Here is a 19,436-nt window from a genome sequence, read left to right as displayed (position 1 = left end):
GGAAATCAATAGAATAACCTTCTTCCACCTCTGTTGTTCTGTAGATAGGCTGCTTGATATTCAGGAAGTAGCCTACAGCCATCAGAATATTAGTCATTATTAATCTGGTTTTCCATTAATTTGTCTAGCCCATCAAAATATATGACCATCACCACAATAGAGGGCAGCAAATTCCGTAATTTAAATATGCACTGAATCCACCACTACAGATTAATGCTGCCTGTATACAACATTTCCTGGAGTGGAAAACTATTTAGAATTTTGTAAGTGTTCTGAAGTGTTAGTGAGCTTCAGTAAATGTCAGCGGAAACTCTGTGTACAATCTTGGCCATTTTCTTGATTTACAAACTGTTGTTGTGTTATGCATCTATATAAACTGCAGCTGCACAGAAAGCAGTGGCTATTGATAGCATATGTGGACAATTGTCTTTTCAAAGTCTATGGAAAAACAATAATAGTAGTAGGTGATAGGTACACTATTGGAAGATCTGAAGGACCAGTTTAGGGAAAAATCTTCATGGAGAAAATGTATCTATATCATTGTTAATAATCAACACCAACTTGGTGGTAGGTAATGAATCAATTGGTGGTAAGAGGTCACAACAGCTCAACATTAATATTACATAATGAGAGAATCTCATTAGAAAATTTCTGGTCTCTTCTCCTCCAATCCACCATATTCCTTCTGTCTCAAAAATTTCCCTCCCTTGGAGTAATTTTGACAAATACAGGAAAAGAGAAGCAAGTAAAAGAAAACATTCATAACAAAAACAGTTATTCTTCCTTTCTCTCTCCACAAAGATCCTGGCCAACTTCATTCACTAACTGGGATTTCTGATTGGTTTATATTGGCAATTTCTTTTCTGATACAAAAACAGATAACCATTTTGCCAATTATGCTGTGGGCATATATACTGGCCAGCCAAAATTCTTATTTGGCCATGAATATATAGAAAATGACAGCAGTTGGCTCGAATTTTTTCACGGGTACTTCAACATGAGCCATGACTAGTTAAAGTTCTCAAATTGTCATAATTTGCGGAGTAAACTGTAGCTGTATCAAATCCTATGCATTAGCATATTATGCTTCAGTTTCTCTAGCACAAGGGCGTCAAACCTGCGTTGTCACGGCGGCGTCATGTGATATATCGTAACTTTCCTCCTTTTGCTAAACTGGGTGTGGGTGTGGCCAGTGTGACATATCTGGGCCGTGGGCCGCGAGTTTGACAGCCCTGCTCTAGCTGTTTGGCCAACCCTATGCTGTTTTTACTCAAGAGCAAACTTTCAGAAACTCCTTTGAGTTTAAAGGTACACAGAACTGCAGCATCAGATTTCAATGGTTAATGGAGGGAATTATGGGCATTCAAAACAAATAAAACCAGCACTAACTAATACTGAGATTTTAGGAAGAAAAATGCTTACATAAACAAATGAGCATTCAACATCTGGCAATTTCAAGTCATCCTAATGAACCCCAAACCAGAACAATATAGATAGCTGAGGGTTACAATACTGAACAAATAATGTTCTGAGAAAAAACTCACAGTACTCCATTGTAAATATCCAACATATCCAAAAAAGAGCTATAATCACCAAGAATTACAATATTGTATTCAAGAAGCAGGTCTCATTTAAATACTTTAATATAAAAATATTTAGAAAGCAAGTTACAATTGAAAAGTGTGTAACTTTTCCTCTTTAAAATCAACTATTGCAATCAATTATAAACTGTTCATCCAACACCTTTACTACAAATTTTTAGCTTCCGGTTGTTGACTGCAGAAAAACTGCTACTTCTTTTTCCTTGAACTACATTAAAGTCATGAATTTGTGGAAATGACTTGCACACACAGTGTTTCCAATAAATTCAAGATGACCAGCTTTCCAGCAGTTTGTTGACAATTTGGGCCATGCCAACTATCTTTAATTAATAAGTATAAGGTTATCATCGCTTTTTCGCCTGTAGAAAGAAGGAATAGTTCATTATTTTAGATCAGCAAAAAATAAAAAATGTTGGAAGGAGGTATGAGTGGACCAATCAAAATATTAGCACTAGTGATTTGTAGATTTCCATCCCTCTGCAAAATAATAACTGGCCTTTATATGCTCTTCCTTGCCAGCTTTATCCCTCTTCTCAGCTGCATACTTCCATCCCGTGTCTTAACAAAGTAATTCGAGAAGAAAAGCCCAAACTTTGTGATTTTATCTAAATTATTTAGAGAACACAGCAAATAATGAAAAGCCTCTCCTAGGCCTTCAATTGAAATAGCAGATATTCCATAAGTTGTTTATCTTCAAGTAGATCATATCTATGACCCAAAAATAGTTGGCTAACTCAAGTACTAAAAGTCACATAAATTGCAATAATAAAATATTATTGAATAGGAAACAAGTTACTGACGAAGCTTTTACAGGAATGGATTGGGAGAGCCATCTGTCCTAGTTGTTTTAATCTATATTCCTACAATCAGTGATTAGACTTGTCCCATGTCTAATTCTATTACGTGAAATCTTGTTTATTTCATCATCATTATCTAGTCGTTTTCGTACATGCTCATACCCTGTCCTCAGAGTGTTTATAAAAGACACACTTGTTTTCCTTCTGTAAAGTTATTACAATAAAAATCTTTTTTTCCCAGAGTAAGAACTTGCAAACTTATATTTTGCTTTGTTTTGTTTCAGTCACTTGATACCAAAAAATGTCTGCTAATTACAGATATCTTTGAAGTCTACACCACCCTATTTTTGTCTTTCCTTGCTTTGCTTTTTCTACAACTCTCCACACCAATGGTTTCATTCTCATCCATTTCAGCGTACTATCTCTTATGACCCATTTTCTTAAGCCAACTTTTTCCTGGCTAGTTTTCTATAGTCCTGCTCTTCTCTTCAACATCATAAAGGCTTGCTGACTTCAGCATTATGATTTTTTCAGCAGGCCAGCTTGTTTCTTCTTTGAATCCTCACTATGGTCACAAAAACACTTTTCTTGTCATAATTGGATTGCATCTATTTGCATTATTCCCAATGTAATGACAGATTCTACATATAATCAGGAGCTGCAGTACAGGTTTTATGCAAGTATTGTTCATACTACTTATGCTTATACCTAAAATTTCATTCAAGATGATATGAGGCTGCTCTCCTTGTTATACTGACCACGACTATGAATGAACTTGAAAATGCAGTTTTTGCTTACTGAATGGTTTGAAATAATTATGTGTAGAATTGTTTATTCAGACTCAGGCAGAATCTAGGTTATATATATATATATATATATTACAAAAAAGTATTTGAAAAGATTCTTGAGTCTTGAAAATGCAATTTTCTTAAAATGCTGTTTGACATATATCTTAATTTTAAAAATTTGGGAACGTAATTGTGATGTTTATAGAATTTACAGACCAACAATGCAATTCCCATCTCAGAATATAATTAAGATCCTGTGCTCTCACTGCTAAACCATGATGTGTTTTTTTGTTATTGACTTCGTGCATTTTGAAAATCTATCCATTATTATTTAGTTTTATGGGAACCAGGGTGCTAACCATGTTTTTTAAAAAATTCTCTATTAACATTATACACAAACCCAGTTATGAGAAAGCTGTTACCTCTTTTTAACTGGCTTCAGATGCCTGTCAATAAACTTATTAAGTAAAGATAAATAATAAACTTCATCACAGAAAATAATTTGTTGCAGAATTAGAACAAACTTTCAATGTTTTTATTTATTAATTAATTTGGAAAAAAATACAATCAATGATATAAAATTGTTTTATGCCATAATGGAAGCAAACCTAACTGCTTCTAAGAACAGAATTCTTCCTCAGGAAAGAATTATGATGACCCCTTCATTTCCTAAATTTCAAGTCATTTTTCAAATGATAAATACAAAAGGGGAAAGAGGGCTTGAAAGTTCTATTGATGTTTCTAGCTGTTTTTCATCAGAGAGTCCATAACAAGGAAACTTAAGTATATAGTGTACAGGAAAAATACATAATGGAATCAGTGGAATAAAATACTGACCTCATACAGCAACAGAGTTTCATGGATGTCCGCTGTCCTGGGCCATAATTTTCATTGTTGGATTCTTTTAGAAATTCATGAAGATCTGTAACTGGGACCCCAGTTTGTTGGCATTTCTGAAATAGGAGTGTACAGGAAAATCTCTTAGGAAACAGTTTTACTCACACTAACCTACACTGCCTGGACTTCCCGTTTCTTCACCTATTGTGGGAAAGGGGCATGATTTGTGAGAAGAGCTATCATTTGAGCAGAAATCTGCAGCCTTAAATATATTGGAAGGTTGAAATCTAATGATATTTAAGCTGCTCACGAAGAGAGAAAAGTGCTTTTTGGTACATCTTATCTTCTTACCTAATTCTGTTAGAGTACTTCATCTATTACTTAATGAAACCACAAATATCCTTTCACTTCCTTGGTAAGTATCATTCAATTTGCTTTCCGAGTTAGATTGTTCATCCTGAAAGTGGTACTACAGTGAGACAGTTAACTTTCTTACTGTTGTATAAGGATGACTTCTGCTTTTCCCGACCTCTTCCAGTTTACTCTTCTACCCACTCCAGAGAAGCAACTATAGATTTGGCAATAATTTCAAAATTGAAAAATAAGAAATCTTAGGAAAAGGTTTCTAGCTTTCTAGTATATGATTAACAGGCACATTGTCTGTCCACAGAGCCGGAAAGGTTGGAGACCGTTGGTTTAAAAAGCTACTGTATCCGATGAGTTTCTATGAATTTTCATGCTCACACATAACGTTTTATGTCTGAATGTTCCTGTAAATGAGCCAGGGGTGGGCTGCTGGGGGTTCGCAGGGGTTCGGAAGAATCTCTAGCTAAGATTCTGTGCATTTCGGAGAACCCCCAAATCCCACTCCTGGCTGGCCCCGCCCACCCCGCTCTCCCAGGAGTACCCAGGTGGCCCGTTTTGGATGCAGGTAAGTGCAGGGCACGCAGAGGCTTGGAGAGGGCAAAAAACGGGCCTACCAGAAGTTCAGGAAGGCCGGAAACGGTCCGCTTCCGGCCTCCAGAGCCTGGGGAGGCTGCTTTTGCCCTCGTGGAGGCTCGAAGAAAGCCTCCTGAGCCCAGGGAGGGCAAAAACGCCCCCTCTGCTGTGGTGCAGGAGGCCGACTAGGCCACGCCCACCACCATGATCACGCCCACCCAGCAACCGGGCAGAAAACCCCTTGCTAAAATTTTTGAAGCCCACCCCTGAAGTGAGCTCCAGACCACCTTCAAGAAATAGTACTTAACACAGTATATTTTACCTTGATGGTGTCATAGGCATCTGTAATGAGGGCAATAAAGAGGCTGAGTATCATATATATGAAGAGGCTAATGAAGGAATACAGGTATAATCGACTGAATAACCAGACTATGGTACTCTTCTGCTGGATCTGAGCAAACGTAGCAAACATGTCATCGCCATTGACTAAAGAAAAGAGACATTCTGCTACCGTGTTCATATCTTCAAACTAGAAGTAGAGAGCACAGAACGTAACCGACATCAGAAACAGCTATTGTGGCATTTCAGAGTAGTTTTAGTCCAATCTTCTTAAAATAAACAGGTTACAACTCATTATTAAAACTCAGCATATTACTAAGCCTGGATTGAACAAAGACAACAAAATATCTGCAGGAAAAAAAATGTACATTTCAAAGAGTGAGTGCAGGATTCACATTTCACATAGAGCATATTGTTCCAAATTGTATAAATGTGCTACAGTATTCTGCATAGTTTTTTTTTAGCAAATTAAACACAAATCATAATTCTAAAAGCTGCTTTCCGTGCTAAGTGTCAATATAGTATTAATACTCTTTAGGTAACAGATTTCACTGAAAGCACCATTAAGGATTGTCAACCTTTTGGTGGATAGAAATTCCATATGATATGTGGAAGAGATGGAAGTTTGGGGCCATAAAGTAAAATGGATAGGGCTGTCCTGCACTCAGAGAACAGCATTTTCCAGAGTGGTGCTTAAAAGTTTGGGAATTTGTTGTACTGAATTTTCAATATTTCTGCCTAAATATGACATAAAATATGCTCTGTTCTTCACACGTCCAAAAGCTAGAAAAACAGAAACTGATCAGCAGTCTAAACATTAATTTTTATTTATTTATTTATTGAGGAAATGAGCCAAAGATACATATTTGTGTGTGGTAAAAGTATCTGAACCTCTAGGTTTATTAAATGTCTATTCTCAGTAATCCAGGGCATGATTTCTCACTTAACAACATATATTTGGGGCTCAATTGTTGTCGTAAATTGTGGACTACCTGTATTTTAGGATTTACCCTGCCAATTTGTTGGCAAGTTCAGCTGAGGCTTTTTCTAGAGCCTTGAACTAGAAAGACAGGAACCTAAGATCTTTAATATTATTTAATATTAGTTTAGGGAAGAAGCTATGTCTCTCTTACGCTAACTAGCATTAGACAATGCTGCCCTCTAGCAATAAACTTGTGCAAGAGAAATCACAATGAATACATTTATCAACTTTCAAGCCACCCACAAACAAAGTCAATAGTTGTATTTAATTCCTTCACCAATGAAGACTGGAGTATCACACGGTCTCTTTCTTCAGACATAAAAGATCCTTTAGCAATTAGAACTATGAGTTAAAGCAGTGATGGCTAACCTTTTTGCCGTTGCGTGCCAAAAGCGGGGGGGGGGGAGCGCAGGGGGTCGAGCGCGCACGTGCCCACACCCATAATTCACTGTGCCCCACCCCCGCGCTCCCCCCGCTTTTGGCACGCGATGGCATGGTGGACCTAGTAGGCCTATTTTCTGCCCTCCCCAGGCTCCAGAGGCTTTCTAGGAACCTGGGGAGGGCGAAAACAGCCTTCCCCACCCCCCTGGAGGCCAGAAATGGCCAGTTTCCCGATTTCTGGTGGGCCTAAAAGGCCTGAAAATCAGCTAGCTGGTGTACGCATGCACACTGGAGCTGAGCTAGGGCAACACTCGCGTGCCCACAGATATGGCTCCACGTGGCACAGGTGGCACATGTGCCATAGGTTCGCCATCACGGAGTTAAACTATGAATAACTCAACTAATGTATAGCACAGAGGGTACCCATTTGCCTCTGAATTTATGTTTGTGTGCAATAGTCTCTTATAATATTCCTTAATTGCTCATAAAGAATAAATTCCAGATCACCTACATACCTTTTCGTGATATGGTCCTAGAACAATCCAGCCACAGAAAGTGTATCCAAGGTATATCATGCCAGCACAACAACAGAATCTGAGAACTTTGGGTAAAGATGCTTGCATTGTTAAAATGAGTACCTAGGAAATTGGGAGAAAGTCCATCAGATAACATGTTTGGAGGGGGGGGACACTCAGTTTCTGGCACTTTGCTATTTGAGCTTACATTGTAGGTTTGGAAGTAGCCCAAATATCGAATGACTCCAACCCAAACAAATAGAGTGGACGTTCCAAGAAAAATGCTGCAAACGTCATAGCTTGTAAGATTCTGAAAAAAGAAGAAAAAAGTTAACCATTGAAAGAGGAAGAGCTGATTCCTCTTCAGATCTCAAGTGTTTTAGAGGTTAGAATTCTTTTAGCTATCACAAACCAAAAGTAACTGAAGCTTTAAGGATTACCTTTGCTTTTATTTCCATCTTCATTATAGAGCCAATGATAGTCATTATGTCACTGATAATCACCAGAACATACCATCCATTTATGAACTCTAAACGATCTGCACTGCATACATGGCGTTTGTACTTCTCCAGGAAAAAAATCACAAATCTCTGGTTTAAAGATTAACATAAGAAGAAAAAACTGCTTCAGAACAAGAATGATTTACTAATTAATATCACACCACTGCTATGAGAATGCCACCATGTGACCATCATAGGAACTGCATTAAGATAAGGAACCTGTAGTTCAGCTATTGCTATTGCTGAACTACAATCCCAGTTATCACTTACCACTGACTATCTTATAGGAACTATATTTTAGAAACAACTTCATCCATCTCTAGTGTATACACACACTATACAAGAGAGTTATTGAATAACTTTTAAGATCTCATTCTTTTTAAAATTTTGCTTATTCCTGCTATGCATTGCCAACATTCAGTCTCTGTTTGGAGAGAAATTAAGCTATTTCATACCATTCATTTCCGTGTTCAATAATTTACATGGTTCGCCCCATTCCAAATGTGGAATTTTAATTACAGTTCATTGAACCAGCCAGGGTTTATAAGTAACTCTCAACCATTAATAGGTGGCATACACAGCACACAATCAAAATAATCATATTTGTTCCATTTCCAGTTTTCTTAATCCGTTTGAGTAGGATGACAGAGTGTAGAGAGAAATGAAAACCAATATTTAAAAGTTCCAAAATGTAATGTTATATCAACATGAAATTTAATTCTAATTAATTAATATTTTAATATTTTATTATCCATTAGGCAATATTAAACTATAAAATACAGAACACAAATATATGTTAGAAAATAGCACAAAAGTTAAGAATAGAAGAAAATGTGAATTATATTTCAGTGTCAAGCCTACAATTTACCCCTTTCAGATTCACATATGCAATTCTCAATTATACTGTGTGCTCAGATGGCTGTATTATATATAATTTTTGGATTTTGATGCACATGGAATTTATTATTTTAATTTAAGGATCCCAATAGGCCATTTGTCTAATGTGCCAAGATATGTCTGTTTCTTATGCAGTTGAAAATTAAATTTCGTGTTTCCCCAAAAATAAGACCCTGTCTTATATTTTTTTGAACCCTGAAATAAGCGCTTGGCCTTATTACCATGCGCTCATAAGCCCGATTGGGCTTATTATCAGGGGATGTCTTATTTTGGGGAAAACAGGGTATGTTCTATGTCCTCTGTCTTTGGGATTCCACCTTGTGATTAATTAAACTGACTTAAATAACATGTCTGAATATAGTCAGAAGCTCTAATAATAAGCAACCATTAATTACAAGCAAATTTGGAATATGAATTTCCCATCTTCAAAAACATATCCCGATATTAAAGGTTCAGTCTTAAATAGGACTTCTGATCAAACTATATGACAAATATATTAAGAACAATTCTTACTTTCTATTATTTTGGAAAAATGAAATGCCTGCATATAAATGAGGCATACTCTTACTTTTTGCAATTTTAGAGCAAGAATAATAGATCGTGTGCAGAGAATCAGGGAAGCAAAACAGCTCACTATAACAAGCCCATCAAAAACCAAGATATACTGTGTGTTCTTCTGAATTACTAAAGGGAATAGAAAAACAAAGACTTAAAAATATAGATATTTCCAGTCACTACAGAGGTGATAAATTAATTGCAGTAGGTCACCTCCATTTAAGTGTAGTACATTCTGAACTGAAGCATGAAGAAACAGGAAAAAAAAAAAACCCATTGATCTACAGACTCTTTCAAAATATAATTCTCTAGCCACAGTACTTGTAAAGAATGCTTACACAATAATTTTCCATGCATAAATTTTCCATGCATAAATTTTCTGTGTTAAATTGCAATATTAGCTTAGCTGAGTTTTTATGGTTTTGAGCTTCTTTGTTCAGTATTTTATTACAACTTAATATGAAAAAAAACCATTGATGGTTTTTTTAGACATCCATTTCTCTTAGATGAATTAAAAAAAAATTAAATCCAAGGTAGCTTCCATTTCAGAATAATGACATGAAATGGTAAGCACTGCTCTTCCACATAGCTAGTTATATAAGCATATATATTTATTTGCCCAAGAAATATGACCCAGTCAAATTTTCTGCATTGTTGACAATGTTTAAGTCATCAATGCTACAGTCTCTAGGCAAAATGGTGCTATCCATAAAAAAGGAGACTTCCATTTTCTTACTCAAGTACTCATGATACTTACAAGAGCCAGATATATTCCAGTTTTTACATTCTTGAATGTCAGCATCAGTATCAAAATATATTTTTATTTTACCACTGTGAGCCATATTGTTAAAAGTAATCTGTCAAGAAAAAAAGTTTTTTTAAAATATATATATATATACACCCTAGAATGGATACCTACTTTAGATCATATGGAGTACCCTTTTTGGGTGTGCATGCCTTTGAGTCATTGTTTGCTCCTGGTAGATACGGAGGATCCCGGATCTGCGCACTTTCCACCGTGCTCTTAAGACTCTTTTATTCCAGCAAGCCGACCTGGCCTAATTTTTCTCCCCTTTCTTTTACATTTTTAAACTGAAATTTTAATTTGTTTTTAAATTATTGGGATTTTAAATTGTCGTGGGCTAAATTATTTAATTTGGTTTTAAATTGTTTCTAACTTTTGTATTTCTGTATTTTATCCTGTGCCTGTTCACCGCCTTGAGTCCTTTGGGAGTAGGGCGGTATATAAATTTAATAAAACTAAACTAAACTAACTAAACTAATTGCCTGGAGAATTCCAGTTTTTTGGAATGATTTTCTTGGCGAGATTTCAAAATTGGTTTGCCATTGCCTTCTTCCCAGGATTGAGAGACAGTGATCTCACTGGCTTTGTGCCTAAGACAGGACTAGAACATAGTCTTCCAGCTTCTAGGCTGGTGCCTTAACCACTGTCTTTGTATAGAGCAGTGATGGCGAACCTATGGCACGCATGCCACAGGTGGCATGCGTAGCCATATCAGTGGGCACACCAGCTTAGCTCTGGTGCGCATGCGCATGCCGGCCAGCTGATTTTCGGGCCTTCTGGGTCCACCAGAAGTAGGGAAACAGGCTGTTTCCTGCCTCCGGAGGGCCTGGGGGGGTGGGTGGAGAAGAACCGTTTTTCTTTCTCACCTGGCTCCAGATCCTCTCTATGCATCTGAGGAGGGCGAAAACAGCCTTCCCCATCCCCTCTAGAGGCCCTCCTAGAGAGTCTCTGGAGACTGGGGATAGCACAAAAGTCACTTCCTGTCCCACCAGGAGTTGGGAAATGGGCCATTTCAGAGGTGGTGGAGAAGGCTGTTTTCACCCTCCCCAGATACATAGAGAGGATCTGGGGCCAGGTGAGAAAGAAAAACGGGCCTACCGGACCATCACATGCCAGGAGCGGGGGGGAGGGGGTTGCACGCGCATGCACAGGGCGGGAGGCATAGAATTATGGGTATGGGCATGCACGTGTGCGAACCCCACCCCCCAGCACGCGATGGCAAAAAGGTTAGCCATCACTGGTATAAATTTATACCGTAAATTTTTAAAAATGTTACAAAGCTCTAAATCTATTCATAGGTAATCAAAGCAGTAATTCTCCAGAAAGTAGCTTGACAATGTATTTGGCATCTTGTTCCTATCACTAAAGGGTAGCAATTTACAGTACCTAGTTTGCCTCAACCATTTAATTTATTTCAATTTCACCCTAAAGACTAAAATATCCAGCAGCTTACTTTTTTCAATCCAATGAAGAACAAAGCTGTGTAAGTGCCTTGTAGGAGAGGACTAGAAAAATTAAACAACCTGGTATGGGAAGTTGCTTAAACAATAATCACTGCTAATTTTCCCATTAAAAATATTTATGAAATATTACATACAGATGTATTATATACAAAAAAAATCCTTTGGCTGGTAAACAAAGTTCCTTCATAGGTTAGTGTATTGCCCACTACAGTATATTAAGCTAATGTACAAGAGATGCATAATACACGTAGTCCTCAAGTTATGACATTAATGAAATCTGCCCAAATTGGTTATAATTTGTAATGGTTGTGAAAAAGGTCAGTCATGTGACTGACCTGATTTTATGAACCTTTTTATGGTGATTGCTAAGCAAACAAATGGTTTGCTATGGTCCGGTTTTGCCAAAAACTGGAAATAAATGCCTGTTTTCAGCAAAAATATCATAAAATGCAGTCATGTGGTCATGGGATGCTCCAAATGGCTGTAAATGCAGCCCCGTTGCAGAGAACCCAAAATTCAGTCATGTGACTGTGGGAGGGGAGCTGACTGTCAGAACTATGAATCTAGGTTTTAAGTACCCCCCAGATAGATCCATTGAAACTTCAAACAATGATTAAGTGACCGGTCATAAATCTAGGACAACTTGTATTAAGCTAATATGTAAGAGCTGCCAACATAAAAAGTGGTTGAAAAGTAAAATATATTTTCTATGGATGAAATAATAAAAAATTGCTCACAGTATTTTCAAATTCGTAACAGTCAGGCAGCTCACGGGTATGAATAGTCTGCAGATCAATGCCTTTTAGTTTAAAATAAATTTCAACCTGTATGAGCCTGGAAAAAAGAGAAACCATTATAACATTTTCTTTTTCTAAGGAAATAGAAACTGGGCTTTAAAAACCGCATGTTACCTATAGAACTCAAGGTGGAAAAATGTTGAATTCTTTAAGTCACTTATTTCCTTAGTGGACAGATCCTGAGGTTTCAAATGAATGCATTCTGGAAGAAGGAAGCAAAAGATATACTTAAATACCTACAAATATATAACATGGGCTTGAGAAATTGAAAGATGCGATATCTGTAACAATATGGCTTCAAAGCAAGCATACATGAGGCAAAAATCATTATTATCTCCATCTTCTGTTTTATACAAAAAAGATCGTTCCAAGTTATAATTTTATATTCTGTAAATCCAGTTTGGTATATAAGCAATATCTAAATAATAAAACCAAGAGAAGCAGATAAGATGAATAAACAGGTCATACATTATCAAAACCTACACAAATAAGCTATCTGGGTACCATCCCAGATTCCGACCGGACACAGGTGAGGTCTTATATCAAGACCTACCTAGTGGCGATAAAAGTGGCGAAATCTAATCATTTCTCCGCTCTTATCGCATCTGCAGAGAACCGCCCAGCCGCCCTGTTTAGGGTGACCCACTCCCTCCTCCGGGGGGGAGTGCGGGAAGATCCCTTGCAAGGCCGCGCTGAGGATTTTGTGCAATTCCTGCATGATAAAGTCGCTCGGATTCGGGATGGCTTGGACTCCGATTGGATGAGTCCAGGGGAGGAGACAGGAGCAGGCCTTGAGAATATTATCTGGGAGGAGTTTGATCCTGTGGCTCCCGAGGATGTGGACAGGGTTCTGGGTAGGATTAGTGCCGCCACATGTTTATTGGACCCGTGTCCCTCCTGGTTGGTACTGGCCTCCCGGGAGGTTACACGAGGCTGGCTCCAGGGGATTATAACTGCTTCTCTGAGTGAGGGTGCCTTTCCCGCCGCCTTGAAAGAGGCGGTGGTGAGGCCCCTCCTCAAGAAGCCTTCCCTGGACCCGGCTGAATTAGCTAACTACCGTCCGGTCTCCAACCTTCGTTTTGTGGCGAAGGTTGTTGAGAGTGTGGTGGCACGACAACTGCCCGGGCACCTGGATGAAGCTATCTATCTAGACCCGTGCCAGTCGGGCTTCAGGCAGGGGCACAGCACAGAAACGGCATTGGTCGCGTTGGTGGATGATCTCTGGAGGGCTCGGGACAGGGGTTGCTCCTCTGTCCTAGTCCTATTAGATCTCTCAGCGGCTTTTGATACCATCGACCATGGTATCATGCTGCGGCGGTTAAGAGGGTTAGGAATAGGGGGCACCGTTCTGCGGTGGTTCTCCTCCTTCCTCTCTGACCGCTCGCAGTTCGTGTTGGCAGGGGAGCAGAGGTCGACCTCGAGGCATCTCGCATGGGGAGTGCCACAAGGGTCGGTCCTCTCGCCCCTTCTGTTCAACATTTATGTGAAGCCACTGGGTGAGATCATCCGTGGTTTTGGGGTGAAGTGTCATCTGTACGCTGATGATACTCAGCTGTACATTTCCACCCCAGACCACCCCAACGATGCCCTTGCTGTGATGTCTCGCTGCCTGGAGGCCGTGCGGGTCTGGATGGGGAGGAACAGGCTCAGACTCAACCCGTCCAAGACCGAGTGGCTGTGGCTGCCGGCGTCCCGATATAGTCAGCAGGTGCCATCGCTGACTATTGGGGGTGAATCTTTGTCCCCCACAGAGAGGGCTCGCAATCTGGGTGTCCTCCTGGATGCACGGCTGTCTTTAGAAGAGCATATGACGGCCGTGGCCAGGGGGGCCTTTTATCAGGTTCACCTGATCCGCCAGTTGCAGCCCTTTCTGGATCGGGACGCCTTGCGCACAGTCACTCATGCCCTTGTCACCTCCCGGCTGGACTATTGTAATGCTCTCTACATGGGGCTCCCCTTGAAGAGCACTCGGAGGCTCCAACTGGTCCAGAATGCGGCCGCGCGGGTGGTTATGGGCGCAACCCGTTGTGCCCGTGTGACACCCCTCCTGCGCGAGCTGCACTGGCTCCCAGTGGTCTTCCGGGTGCGATTCAAGGTGTTGGTTACCACCTTTAAAGCGCTCCATGGCATAGGACCCGGGTACCTTCGAGACCGTCTTCTGCCACCAATAGCCTCCCACCGACCAGTCCGCTCCCACAGAGAGGGTCTCCTCAGGGTGCCATCAGCCAAGTTATGTCGGCTGGCGACACCAAGGGGGAGGGCCTTCTCTGTGGGAGCCCCAGCCCTGTGGAATGAACTGCCCCCGGAAATACGCAAGATCTCCGACCTCCGGGTGTTTCGTTGCGCATTGAAGACCCTGTTGTTCCGCCAGGCCGGGCTATCGACTTAATAATTTTAAATTGGGGTATTTTAAATTTTTGGGGTTTTAAATCAGCCAAATTTATTTAATTATTTTAATTTTTAATTATTGTTGTGTCTTGTGTTTTTAAATTGGCTGTACACCGCCCTGAGTCCTTCGGGAGAAGGGCGGTATAGAAATAAAATTATTATTATTATTATTATTATTATTATTATTATTATTATTATTATTATTATCCCAAACCCCTCTTCCAATCAATCCATTGGCTATACAGTTAGTCCTTGTTTACCAGCCATAATTGAGATTGACAACTCGGTCATTAAGCAAAGAGCTTGCTTAGTAAAACTGCAACAGTGCTTATGATCTTACTTCAGCTTTCCTATGGTTGCAAAGTTATTTTTTTGTCATTATCCTAACTGTGACCAGTTGCTAAATGAGGACTACTTCTTGTACAGACTGACACAATAAACAAAGAACCTAAGTACAATCAAAAGGGGTAGGCTACACTAGACAATCCCCTTACAGTTCAAAGAGCCAAATGTTCATAAGCTTCCCATAAACTTTCTGCTCTTTCTTCTGGTTGCTATGAGAAATATAAGTTCCCATTTTATTGAAATCTGGAAACTAAAATGATCAATTCTGGAACAGGGAACGATCCCAAAACAGAAATAGTCAATGCCACAAGTAGACTCCTATGTCCATAACTGATCTGGCAAATAGTTAAATTATAGAGCTGCAATTTCCTCCTGATTTTCAAAATAAATCTAATCCAAAACATGTGAGATGCAGTATATCACCAACCTATCTCCGCACTGAAGAAAAAGTATAATATAAAAATGGGCCCTCTAACTGCCTAAAGATTTCCCATTTTCACTTTTAAGCAAGCTTGAACTGTGAATTTAACTGTGGTTAAATTTCCTGTTCAGTTCTCAAACAAATTACCCTAGTTCCTCAATTCAGGTAGACAGGAATTGGGGGTTAATTTATATTTCCGTATTTCACCAAGGCACAGTATAACAGGTGGGAAAAGGCATTTCTTTACTGGCAAAAAAGCTTCATTCACATCCCAGTTTGTTAAGTTAAAAAACAACTGTCCAATGGCACAGATCAAACTAACCATGTTTTAATGAAAAACCCAGAGTCAGACTTTCAGATCAGCAATTCAATCATGGCTTGGAAAGTTAATGCCTGGTTTATCATCTACCCACACACATTTTTTAAACATAGAGTGCCTTGTATCTCTTAACTAGAGACTTGGGTGAGGAGCAAAAATAAACCAGGAATTACAAAATCATCGCTAGGCCATTGCCTAATTTAGGAATCTAAGAAAAATGCTTTATTTCAAACTGTGTAATAGTTTCCTAAAACAAACCATGACATTGATCTAAGGCACATAGCACATCATGTCAAAATATGAATTATGTTATAACTTGTTGTGATGTGTTAACCTAGTTTTGTGGCATCCTGAGAGTAAAGCTCTTGCTTTATTTACAGACAAGGGGTCTTTGGGCAGCCAAGGCAAATGATTATATCCTTTGTAACATTCTACTACACAAGAGAGAGAAGAACTTTAGTGTATGTTATGGGTAAACCTGAAATCAGAGACTAACTATAAGTTTTGCCCCCAAGTTTTGACAAACATACAAATATCAAATGGACAGCTACAGTTACAGTGCTGATTGCAAAGTACCTGTTTCAATAGTACTGTCTATGAGCAAAGTATCATTAGAAGAAAGCACTGTGCCTTTCTTATATTGTTGCTTACATATGTGTAAGCCAGCCATGTCATCTTCATCTTGCTCATAACCGAGTGTGCCCAGGGATATATTCTTCAGTTGTTGGTACTAGATGCAAAGAACAAAAGAAACACTCTTTTTTTAGTAGCCTCAGCTAGGATTATGAGACATCCAAAAACACAGATATTTAAACAAGAAGCTTGAAATTAGCTTTGAAATATTTCATTTATTGTCAAAATAAACTTGCAGAACCTGTTAATAGAAAGTTATTGTATTAATTGCACTGTTTGGTATTCATTGCCAGTTACACATTTACTTAGAAGCAAATCTGTGAATTTAAAAAAATTCCTTTTGGAAAAGACTAGCGTGAAGTGTAACAAAAGTATGCCAAGTTTTTAAAGAATTCAATTGTGGCAAAAGAGTTGGATTGTAGCCTCAGCCTTAGCAAAGGTGGCCAATATCTAGCATATTTTTTGGGCAAGCACATGAATTTACAATTTTCACTTCTAAAGAAGTAGGTGTTTTGTCAAATTATTAGGACATACCGAAGGCATAATCCCAGAGACTTTATATCTCTGCATTGAATCTCAGATGTGTGCATGTTTTTCACTCATATACTCGGATACCAAAGGTAGACACTTACCTGACTAATTGCAAAAAAGATGCTATCATAGACATCTTGCTGTTTGTATACACTGCAACTGTAGTCATCTTCATCGACCCCAGAGTAGTTTTTCAGAAACAGATGCTTAAAAGCTATAGTATTCTCCTCTTTAAAAGAAACCACCAATTGGTTACTCAAACCAAAAAAGATGAGCTTTAAGAGAAGAAAAGAGAGCAAGAGATAAATTGTTTTATGTAACACATCCTAAATCAGGCAGCAGGTACTTTTTGATATAAGCACTCTAGCTTGCTAAATCATGGTTTAACACAGGCAATATGTAAGTCCCCGACATTTGTGTGTTCCAAAGAACTTTCCAGAACAGGCTACACTGAAAATTTTGAATCTTTTTGCTGTTGTTGATAGAGGTCCAAAATCTAAATATTTAAGTGGCAAACTTTCCATTTTTCAGGGTGCCTTAAGTCATTCTGCTTTTAAACCCCATCTCCAAAGTCCATCCAAAGAAGTTTGAACATTCCATTTTATGGCATCATGTTACTGGCTACATCCTCATGGATTTCCCTCAACAGGGAAGAAAGACAGAATGCCCCCTCCCAGAGTTTGTCAACCCCTAATTTAGCAGGTGGAAAGATACAAATGACTCCTCCATCATTTCAATCCTCATTTCCTTACATGTGACTTGTTTCCAATGTATTATTCTGGTTAGGGAAATCACTTTAAACCAGGATTTGAAATGAAATTTAATGAAGAGCTATAGTTACTTAAACATGAAATACTTTAAAAAATTGTTGGTTTTTAACTTTATCAATGGAGCGTGTTTAAAAAACCAACCAACAAATTGAACTTCAGCAATATCTTAAGCATCACAGATTGTCCTTTCCCACTTGAACCAGGAGTCATATTTTGGTTAAGCTTTTAAATGACTGAAGATTATAAAATCACTTGCTAGGACATGGCAAGGAAGTCTTTATTCCAGTGGTGGGATTCAGCCAGTTCGCACCACTGGGGGAGAACCGGTTGTTAACTTTCTGAGCAGTTTGGTGAACAGGTTGTTGGAAGAAATTATTAGGGCAGAGAACTGGTTGTTAAATTATTTGAATCCCACCACTGCTTTATTCTGTATATTTTTCAATGCTTAGATGAAGACCCAATCAGAAGCCAGCTTTCCTGGATTCTTGTGATCAACTTGCCAGGTTCAAATACCCAGAACCCACTCCAGTCCCTGTTCAGTTGTCTGGGAACTGCTGAGTGGCATGCTACAAAGCAGCTCACTTTGTCTTTGAAGATGCCAGCTACAATTGGCAGCAAAGCATATTCCATATACAATAAAACAAGGCCACTAAAACAAGACATTAATCCTGAAAGCTCATCACCACTTGATTTCTCAAATTGTTGTATCTCACTCCATATCGTATTTCAAAGTATTTTTACTTTGAAATACTGTCATAGCAATAGCATTTAAACTAAATACCACAATCTGAGTCCTCATTTACCATCCTCAGAAGGATGGAAGCCTGAGTCAACCTTGAGCCAGTGAGACTCGAAGTGCTAAACTGCTGGCAGTCAGCAGAAGTAACCTGCAGTACTGCATTCTAACCACTGTGCCACCACAGCTCTTAACTAGTCATAAATATGAACCAGTTGTCAAGTGCCCAAATTTTGATCACGTGACCATGGGGATGTTGCAACGGTTGTAAAGTGAAAAACTGTCACAAATAACTTTTTTCAGTGCTGTTATAACTTTGTAACTCACTAAATAAACTGTCATAAGTCAAAGGCTACCTGTATTCAAGGTCTTTTCAAGATGGGGCACTACTGAACTTCTTCCACAGGAGAGAGAGAGAGAGAGAGAGAGAGGGAGGGAGGGGGGGAAGAGAGAGAGAGAGAAAGAGAAAGGGAGGGAGGGAGGAGAGAGAGAGAGAGAGAGGGTGGGAGGGAGGGAGGGAGGGAGGGAGGGAGGGAGAAGTGGGGGAAAGAATGAAAGATGAGTTCAGTCCATGTTTTCATGAGTGTCCGGAAGTTAACTGATGTACAAAGATATAATAACTACACTAAAAACAAGTCAGCCCTATTAATTTTTTCTAGTGGCCCTTGATTAAAAAAACCATTTCCTCCACCTGAATTAATGGTTAATTTTGTAATTCTTGTGACGCAAGTAAACTTAATACACATGACAAGTCAAGTGGTCCAAGGCTTCAGAGTGTGACAATTTATTTATTTTTCTACCCACAATTGATCCATTTCTCAATATTTAAGCTGAATAAAACTAGAAACAACAAATCTACTAGGAATTCATTCATTTGCCATTTCACATATGTGAATCCCCAACAAAGTAACACGAGCATCTTTTAAAATGTTACCTGGGTAGTAACCATAACTATCTTCAGAATCTGAAGCCCCAGTTTCCAGGGTATCTGACGTCTAGCTCTATATTTTTCACATGGATTCATAAAGTAGAACTTTAAATCCTTCTTTAGTGATTCCTCTTCCATGGACTCTGAATCTGATTGAGCCATCATATTC

The 19,436-nt window shown here is 39.0% G+C and overlaps 1 protein-coding gene across 1 annotated transcript; it reads right to left on the bottom strand.

Annotated features, from left to right (window-relative positions):
- Window positions 1-1,738: 1,738 nt before the first annotated feature.
- On the bottom strand, window positions 1,739-19,436 carry MCOLN2 (mucolipin TRP cation channel 2). Its single transcript, XM_070939421.1, has 13 exons — window positions 19,274-19,436; window positions 16,935-17,108; window positions 16,246-16,399; window positions 12,311-12,398; window positions 12,137-12,233; window positions 9,889-9,988; window positions 9,145-9,260; window positions 7,620-7,769; window positions 7,388-7,489; window positions 7,180-7,302; window positions 5,285-5,491; window positions 4,024-4,139; window positions 1,739-1,960 (listed from the first exon to the last, which is right to left on the bottom strand). The coding sequence occupies exons 1-13, from the start codon at window positions 19,430-19,432 to the stop codon at window positions 1,924-1,926; spliced, it is 1,623 nt and encodes a 540-aa protein (XP_070795522.1). The 5' UTR covers window positions 19,433-19,436; the 3' UTR covers window positions 1,739-1,923.

Source organism: Pituophis catenifer, unplaced genomic scaffold (genome assembly GCF_029215685.1).
Source record: "Pituophis catenifer annectens isolate HBS135680 unplaced genomic scaffold, rPitCat1.0.hap2 SCAF_3, whole genome shotgun sequence".
Lineage (NCBI taxonomy): Eukaryota > Metazoa > Chordata > Lepidosauria > Squamata > Colubridae > Pituophis > Pituophis catenifer.
The sequence above is the reverse complement of the archived record's forward strand: the minus strand, read 5'-3'. Positions and strand labels throughout refer to the sequence as shown.

Excerpts from the sequence above, each read along its gene's own strand:
- MCOLN2 (XM_070939421.1), bottom strand. The coding sequence starts at position 19,432 with ATGATGGCTCAATCAGATTCAGAGTCCATGGAAGAGGAATCACTAAAG. Across the intron at positions 9,261-9,888 it reads CTGGAATATATCTGGCTCTT|TAATTCAGAAGAACACACAG; the intron begins GTAAGTATCATG and ends TATTCCCTTTAG. Across the intron at positions 4,140-5,284 it reads ATGCCTATGACACCATCAAG|AAATGCCAACAAACTGGGGT; the intron begins GTAAAATATACT and ends CTCCTATTTCAG.